Source organism: Anomalospiza imberbis, chromosome 5 (assembly GCF_031753505.1).
Source record: "Anomalospiza imberbis isolate Cuckoo-Finch-1a 21T00152 chromosome 5, ASM3175350v1, whole genome shotgun sequence".
Lineage (NCBI taxonomy): Eukaryota > Metazoa > Chordata > Aves > Passeriformes > Viduidae > Anomalospiza > Anomalospiza imberbis.
In genome coordinates, this window is record NC_089685.1 from 37,747,322 (window position 1) to 37,756,657 (window position 9,336).

At 38.8% G+C, this 9,336-nt stretch overlaps 1 protein-coding gene across 14 annotated transcripts in view; it reads left to right on the plus strand.

Moving 5' to 3' along the window:
* NAV3 (neuron navigator 3) overlaps window positions 1-7,695 on the plus strand; it is a 515,975-nt gene extending 508,280 nt beyond the window's left edge. For 13 of the 14 annotated variants that reach the window (XM_068190278.1, XM_068190277.1, XM_068190279.1 and 10 more), the window contains 2 exons: window positions 2,617-2,820; window positions 5,030-7,695. In XM_068190278.1, coding sequence (XP_068046379.1) covers window positions 2,617-2,820; window positions 5,030-5,149 — 324 coding nt within the window. In that variant the 3' untranslated portion in view covers window positions 5,150-7,695. The remainder of the gene's footprint in view (window positions 1-2,616; window positions 2,821-5,029) is intronic. The other variant, XM_068190273.1, reaches the window with a different exon arrangement.
* Window positions 7,696-9,336: the final 1,641 nt, after the last annotated feature.

Genomic DNA, 9,336 nt, shown 5'->3' on the forward strand with positions numbered 1-9,336 from the left:
AGCTGTTTTTAAACAGTACACCCTGGTATGAGTGCTGTTACATTTGCAAGAGGAAAATTTTTGGGTTATAGAAGACAGACTCAAATTCCTTTTGACCTGCTCTTACTCTGGTGTATAATTTGGCTTTGTCTGCTCCAGCACTAACATACCTTGTATTTTATGAAGAGGGTTTCTTCTCTATGACTGGAGGAAGTTGGGTTTTTTCCATTGTTTTAAGAGTTTTCAGCATGGCTAAATACAGCTCAGATTGTCTCCCTGAGTCAAGGCAGTCTCAGCCTACCCCTGAATGGAACTGTTAATGAGCTTTACACTGGTACCAGAAAATAGCTCCTACCACCTATATGCACATGTAGGTACACAGATTTGTGGGAAAAAGTTTGTGAACAAAGATGTTTTCATAGAACCATAGAAAGGCTTGGATTGGAAGGGACCTAAAATATACCTAATTCCTTGCCTTGAACACTTCCAGGGATGGGGCATCCACAACTTTTCTGGGCAGCTTTTTCCAGTGCCTCACTACACTTACTGTAAAGAATTTCTTCCTAACATCTAATCTAAATCTCTCCTGTTTTAGTTTAAAACCATCTCCCTTGTCCTAACACTATCTGCCCACATTAAAATGTTGTCCCCCCTCATTTTTATAAGCCCCCTGGAAGGTTGCAATGAGGTTTTCACCGGGAGGATAACTCTCCGGGTTATACTAGAGGAGGTTAGGATTTTGGATAATTCCACATCTTTAGAGGAAACCTAAATATCTACATTAATCCATTCTCTCTCTTTTTTTGTATTTTCCCCCCAGTCTTTAATTGGCTTTCTCCCTTTTCCTTTTTTTTTTTTTTTTTTTTTTTTGTTTGTGCACTGCAATTCTATGTCCTCTAAAATTAAGCTTTGTGGAAAGGGATTTTTTTCCACACGTCACACCAAAAGATATTACTGCATAGTGCAGGGGGGATTGTTAGGACTAGGCAAAGAACTGTGTAAGCAGCTGCAGTTTCTTTATCACCTGTATTGACACAGTGACATACTGATGCAATGGAGGTTTAGAATCCTGCCTTGTTGAATATCTCCTGCTTTCCTAAAACTGCTTACCTCTCTGGGAATTACAGTTTTTGCGCCTTGTGCAGAATACTGCCAAACATTCGATAGAGCAGCCACAGTGAGATTAACAGCACTTGTTTAGACCAGCTATAAAAATGCAGTGATACTCTTCATATTCATATTTTCCCAGGCATACAGGGTAACTGCTTAAATGAAAATTTCAGTTGTGCAGCAGAAGATGGCAGCATATAGAAGAAAATATATTTGTTTTGTGAGCTGTACCAATTTTTATCTGCTTTGGATGGCTTCCATAGAATAAAGTTATTAGTAATAAACAGAAATCTTTTATATCCTATAATTAAATGTTCCTGGAACCAAAGATGGATAAAGACTGCCTTTCTGGTCAAGTACTTTGCAAACTCACTTGTCAGACATAGGATTTACAAGCCTTTCTCTAGATTCCAGAAAAGATTTAGTCATTGTTAATCTCAGATGAAGGGAAGTGCTACAGCCTGGAGTTATCCTGCTACCTCTGAGAAAAATGTCTCTTCGCCTATTTAGGCAGATCCCTTTTGTAGCAGCCTAGCCTCAGTGCAGGGCAGAAGCAGTCTGGGTATCTCTGTGCCTAATACAGGGAACTTGGCTGCCTAACTTGAAGCTCTGCATTCAGCAAGTTCCTGGCAGCAGGTGTTGCAGTGATAAGCACAACCCATCCTTCTGCCTTTATCACTGAAGTCCTCCCCTGTTGTACTCCCTTTAGGAGTACAGCCCACCTGTATCCTCCATGAGTGCATGCCCTGCCAATAGCATGGTGTTCCTTGGATTGTGTGAAACTGTTTGAGGCAGGAGAAATTACAAAAAGCCCTGATGGATGGCTCGGCATCCCAGTGTATCATTGTCACAGCTAAAGGAAACCTTTAAAGCAGCTACCAAAGGGCTCTCATCTAACATGCTGCTTGTGAACAGCAATACAGAGAGGGGTGAATTTCAGTGAGGATGCTACCAGATCTCCTAAAATTACAATATTCTCATTCTTCCTCTGTCCTCCTCCCAGATTCATAAGCATTTTATGCTTCATAGTGAGGAAAAAGATATCCCTTGTGAAGTTCTTCTCTTGACCTTTTGAAAGTTACCACATTTAGGATGTGGACAGATGTCTGCTTCAGCATCTCATTTTGCTAGGAGAAGTGAACAATCTGTACCGTCACCTTCTAATTCACTTCAAACCAAATCCAATTAACTTGAATGCTTTTGATAGGTCTGTGTTAATTTCCCTGATACGCCTTAAGCAAATTACCTGGAGGTCTCATTTCACATTGTATCAAGCACTTGCTGTTGTCTACAAGTTTCTGTAGTTATGGAGCATTTTCCAACTTGCAGCCACTCTGTGTATTGAAGGATCATTATTGGCGATGATCCAATCTCCTTAAGGTCTTATTTTACCTGAATACTGAGAACATCTGAAAGCAAATCTCTTTCTAAAATGGTTTTTATGTTTGTGATGACTTTTTTTTCTGCTGTTACAACTGGTACTAAAAACTCTGTAAAATACTTACTTGTGTTATATCCATAATGTAGATGTACGGTAAGAGGGCACCCTGGGAGGATCCCTCCAAGTGGGTAGCTGATACCTATCCATGGAGCTCTGCAACTCTACAGCATGAGTGGCCATCACTACTTCAGTTAAGGCCTGAAGATGTTGGTTATGAAGGTTATGCATCAGCAAAAGAAGGAACAACCTCTAAACATGTTCCACAGACTGATACAGAGGGGGATCCCTTGGTAAGATTCGAACTTTGGGGAAAAGCCTTTTCAGCCTTTTTTACTCTCACATGTTAAACTGTACACTGTGCAGTAAAAAAGTACTGTGCACCTGTTCCAGAATAGGCTTTTAAAATGAATCCTCCTATAATTTATGAAAATATTGAAAATTAAAGGAAGCAGGAGGGCATTTATCACCAACACATGAGTATGTCCTTACATTGTTTGTATTTCCCATCTGCCCAGATGTATTTGGTATCTGGTACCATGTATCAGGTCTTCATCATTATATTGTTTGAGAATAATAATAATAATAATAATCAAGCTTCATCATCTTATTAATAATTTTTATCATGAAAACATCTTTCTTCATCAGGCAGTTTTTTATCTACATTATAAAAATGAAGGACTGCGATATTCACATTATCTAACTTACCCATCATAGAGAATTTAGTGAAAATAGAAATTAGCCATCCTCCCATTTCTCATAATATTTTGAGATAACTGATGACTGTATAATAGTCCTAATGTATAAAGAATGCAAGCGTGGTGGCATTAAATGATAAGAAGTTGATTTCCCTCAATACCACGTATTGTTTTATTTAAATATGATCCCAGACATTCAGGCTTACCATTGCCTCCTCTGATAATGGACTATTAAAATGCATATGTTGAACTGCTGTTCTTGTGTAGTGCTTTCTCTGTGGACTGCCTTTATCACAATTCAAAATACCATTTTAGAGAAATGTATTTCTAGACTAGGTTGTATTTCTAGAATTTCTCCTTGGAAAAGGGAATTTCTCAGAGGAAAATGTGCTTAACTCTTAACTGTGTTAAGGAAACGGTTCCTCAGCCTCAGTGTTTCATGTTCAAAAACAGACAGTGTCCTGAAGAAGTGTAGAAAATCATCTTATTTGCACTTCTCTTCCGTTCCATAAGCTTCCAGGTGATATTTTGGCCCTGTGAGTTGAGCTTCTGGTGAGTGTGTTGGACAGGCTTCCAGCACAGCATAATCTCCATTATGGTGAAAACTCAGGCTATGGGCAGCCTGAGTTCAGTTTCCACTCACCCCTGCTCCCTGCACACTCTGGTCAGCATCTGGACCTGAGTAAATATCAGAAGCTTGAAAGTTGTGACTGGAGGGTTTGCCCCCACCTCCAATGGAGCGCATAGGTGGACAGACCCTGCACTTGTGGAAACAGGACACGTCTCATGCAGGATGGATTGAACACCCACCGCAGGTATCCTGTGTTCACAAGCATGAATACCTGTTAAAGCTTCAGCAAAAGCTACGCCAAAGTGTTGAACACTGTTCAGTGCCTAGAGAAACTTCACCATGCAAGTTAAAAGCATAGAGATGTAAGGATTTCTGAACGAACTGGAAATAAGGGCTTAAAACACAAACTGCTAGGAATACATCTTTGGCTTTGGTTTTTCTTTGCCTGCTTTTAATAACGACAGTGTATTTGTTCCTTGAAAAACACTGAAGTACTGTCGACATTGCTTGCAGTCCCTAGCATGCTGGCAGAAGTGGATGCTTTATAAATAAAATCCTGACCATTATATAGTCAGGAATCAAGCATCCAAGTAATTTTCTGGATCTTAGTGCTGCTATTCGATTATTTTCAGATGGTTTTCAGGTACCAGTAGTTCCTAAATTATGATGGGCTCTACTCTCCTGAGTAGGAGGATCTGTTGCTGTTTCGCTCCTGAGAGCAGCCCCTCAAGAGCAGATGGAACTCATTTATGAAGCAACTGGCATCAGTCCACCCCTCTCTCATTCCCTCCCCATCTTTCTCTTGTAGAGGGGGTATGTTACTGTGATTATGTTTTCAGTTGCTTTTCCAGTGTAATGCATCTACACCATCCAAAAATTGTCTGGAAGCTTGACTGTCTCCAGATATGGGCCCAGATGTCCAGCTGAGATATGACTTCCTTCCTCTGCCTGTGTTGAAGCTGCAGCTGGCCTCACCCCTGAATTAAAGAGAGTTATTGGGCAGCTCCATTGTATCCCTCTTTGGACCTTTAGACTTCTATTTTAACCCAGAAGGCAATGAAAAGAGTGCCAGTAGGAGCTGCTAACACCCTGCCCTTTCTGAAATCCTTTTGTACGGTTCCTCCTCTAGGTACCAGCACACCTCATAGAGCGGGGGAGCTTAATTAAATTTTAACATGGTCACTGCTGTTTTAAATGAGAAGAGATTATGTAAATATTGCTTTCTTCTTTCAGATGAATATGCTAATGAGGCTTCAAGAGGCAGCCAACTATTCGAGCGCACAGAGCTGTGACAGTGATAGCACCAGCCACCATGACGACATTTTGGATTCATCCCTTGAATCAACTCTCTGAAAGGGACAAATCTTGCTGTAGGATAATGGTAAAATCTGTTTCCACTAGACCACTGCCAGTATTAAGGCAGCACACCGAGGTCTCTCAGTAAGAATGGTGTGTTGTAGGGAGGCAGGAGACCTAACTCTGCAAAGTCAGGAAGAAAAATTGAAGTGGAAAGCTTGAATTAGTTTAATTTCAAGGCATTTCAATACCTATGGAGCCAAGTGAGACTCCATTTGTCAACTGGAAAGTGCCCTAGACCAAGGGCATCTGAGCAGATTGCACACATGTTAGCCAAACTGGAATATTTTTTTCCCTTATCCTCTTTCTCTCTCTCTGTCTTTCTGTGTTTCTCTGTACAAGTTTACAGTGAAACTTCTTTGGATTTTTTTTCCTTTAGTTTATCTTGAGGTGCTGCATGAATAATGCAGTCTTCTAATTATCTTCTAACCTCTGTTGTGCCACATGGTGCTGGTCACAGGACGGCAGTGGTGTTTGTGTTATACACTACTGCCCATTCCAAAATGAGTAAAAGATGATAGTAACTCAGAAAGCACAAACAGTATTGTGCAATCACCAGAAAACATGACTGTGATATGCTGGATAAGTGCCAATTTAATTCTAACTGCCATGGTCACGGTGATGCGCTCCATAAAGTTTTTAGTACACAAGTCACAGATTTTATAAAGTTATTTTTACCACAAGGGTCTTTTTTAACCGCCTGCCCACTCCTTAACAACAGTTTTCTACCAATTATTAACCAACACTGATTAAAGGCTTTTTAGGGCTTCATTTGTTTGAGCCTTTTCAGTGAAAGAAGGAACATTTCTTATGGTGCTGTCTCACTGCCTTAAAACAGATTTCTAGAACAGTTTTACAGTTGGTTTAATTCCTAAACCATTGGTAATTTACACTGTTTTTTTCTTCATTTACTAACAAGAAAACATCAGTTAACATAGTAGCCTCATATCTGTATATCATGATTTTTTAAAGTAATGGATACGAGAAAAAACAGTTGCTATATAATATTTTTATCTTGTGAATAGATTTCTCTGCCTACCCTCAGAAGTATACAAGGAACCCAAACCCACTTTCACTGCCACTTAAATGCTGACAAAATCGGCTCAAATCCATTTGGTCCCATGGAATGGAATTTTTGGGAGGATAGATGTTTTGAATATTTATCCAGCAGAGCTGGATGCACTTGATGCAGCATGAGCACAAATATATGGGTTTGTTTTTTTTTTTCCTTTTTCTAGTTTCAGCATGTTGTTTTGATTGCTATAGTTGTACATGAAGAATTCAGCATAAAAGAACACTGAAGCAGTGATGTCCACTGTGGAAGAGGAAGAGTTTATACTGTAAAAGTGGGTTGGTTTTGCACAGTCTACTGGGTGGGTATTGTAAATATAGAGAAAAAGAAAAAAAAAAGAAAAAAAAGCCTTGCACAAATCAAATCAAAAACAAACAAAAATATTGTATTTTATTCTGTTGGTGTTAAGAGATGTTTCACTTGCTGAGATTTCCTGTATGTTGCAAACAAATACAGAATGCAAAACCTAAAAGCTGTTATTACCTGGTGTGTTTGTCCTGTACTTACAGTTGTTACGACTATGCAGGAACTATCAATGCTACAGTTAGCACGTTTCAATATCTGTATGAAACCAATACATTTTTGGGGGGAAAAGTCTGAAAATGTTTGAAGTTCATATGTCACAGCAGGCTACAACCTGACTGCATCCGGACTGCTCAGAGTAACCGGAAACACTCTTTTACCACCAGAGCCATGCTTAAAATAGGTGCACACGAGCAAGAAGGTACCGAAGGGCTCTGGCATTGTGTAGTCACATACTGTACACCTCCATGGATGTTACCTTCAGGATGTGTATCTGGTGCTATTCACTCCTCGTGGCCACCCCGTGGCCACCTGCTGTAACTTAAAAGAAATCAATGCAGTTTCCAAATGGCACTGAGCTGCATCACTGAATCTAGAGGTTCCTACACGGTGCTATTGCCCTAATAAAACTCTGAATTTATGCACGTAGGATTCAGTCTGACCAACATCATGCCCCCCGAACCTGGATCCATTTCTGATGCAAAATGTCAGTTCATACACCTTGACTGACTCAAAGCTGCTCTTTCTTGTACCTGTGCTCTGAGCAAACCTGCAAATCTTTTCCTGCCATATTTAGCTCACAAACACACAATATTACATATACAAAACTTCCTGCAATACATCTCAGTGAGTCCACCTAGTTTACAGCTCAGAAATTGTTTGTGAAACATTTGTCTGTACACATTTTATATTTTGTACATTTTTGATGTAACATATCTTGTAAATAGACAGAAACAGTGAAATAAATCATCTGAAAATTTTTGTAGTCTTTGTAAAACCCTAATAATAAGTATTTGGTGTCATCGGACTTAACTGGATGATGTATTTTCTATTGGTTTATTGTTCCTCTAGCTTGTAAACCAGCTTGCGTATATTTTTTTTGCAGGTGTGCACACTGTATCTGTCTAAATTATTACTTTGCCATTAAAGTGGAATTATTTATTGAAAACACAGTCTGATGTTTTTGCAGTCAGGACTACTTAACAGATACTATTTCAAATATATGAATATGAAAACAAAATTACATACTGAAGGATGTGATTCTTCTGTATTCAGCACAACTAATCTCTGTAGAAACAAAATTAAGTACTGTTTCCAGTTCGAATGATTCAGCAGGATTTCAGTGACAAAAAATCTGTCCAAAACCAGTGAAGTATAATGCCTTATTTTGAAACTCAAAGAACTTAGAACTACTTCCTCAGCAGGTATACATCAATATTATTTGATAGAATTCAAACAAAGTATAATTGTCTTAGTCACCTAATCATAGACTTTGGGATTTGAAGAGATCATTATGCTCCTGCAGGTTGCAGCATCTCAGCTGTAAGTATCAGCAGCTGGTCTGTAATGTCTCCTGGAAGTGCAATATCCCAGGAAAGACCTTTAGACATATGGGTACAGAGTAGAAGATTCATCACCTTGTCAAAGATGTGGGTAATTATTCACTGGGTGGTTTGGGTTTTTTAAGGGCTTTATTTGCAGTTAAATCTTACATATCACTTTTTCAAGAGAATAATATCCCATACTGTCCTTTGTTATGCCCTTTTTTCTTATACTAAAAAGCCAGTCACAATCAAAAACATCTTTTACAATAGTCTTTGCTTGTCTTTTTGATAAGACAGGCAGCTTGCTCATTCCTAGCTTTTCACAATAAGCCATGCCTTTCAGGCCTCAACATGTTTATTGCAGGACTTTATGACTATGTGGTTTATCAGATAGTCCATTCTGAAAAGTGGGTATGAGAGTTGTGCACAGCATTCCTGTCATGATTTTACATTTGCTATAAACAGAGCTAATATCACCTTCATACTCCCACTTCATATTTTCTCTGCTTAGGCTTCAGGGCTGACATTCACTCTCTAATTTCATCATCCCACTGCAAACTGATGTTCAGTTAATTATCTACCAAGACCCTGACTTCTTTTCATGTTCTGTCATTTTGAAATACTTAGTCCAATCCTGTCTATATAAACTATGCTCTTTCTTCCTTAGATATACGAGTGCAAATTTATTTGTATTAAAACAGGATATTAAAATCAGCCCACCCTACTAAATTATTAATTCTCTACAGTTATCATCTGTCTAATTTACAACTTCAGCAGCTTTCACAGTTTCTAAAACCTGCATTGTCATTTTACTTTGTCTTTCAGTTTGTTCATAAAAGTAATAAGTTATGTTTTGTCAAGAGCAGAGCCCTGTTCAATCCTGGTAGGACCTTCCATGAAGTTTTCCTGTTTACAGCTACATTGTTTACAGCTACTCCTGACATGGATATATTTGTATTTTAGTTATTATGTATATAAGCATACAAAGTCATGTGTATATAATATTGCAGGAAATACATGATGAGTTACATGGCTTCTCCATCAGTGTAGGTCTCCAAGGATGGATTAGATTCCTTTCTGCAGAAAATTACATATGAAGAGATTATCTTCCACAGAAAAAGGACTAGTCTAGGGTGAGTTTAGTGTGCCTTTCCTGTAATTCAGTGCTACAGTCTTTGCACATTGTCCAGCTGCCATTACTTAAGGGAAAAGGTATGAAATTTAATTGTTAAACTCATTCTGTGTCTCCTGTCTCAGCATATCTA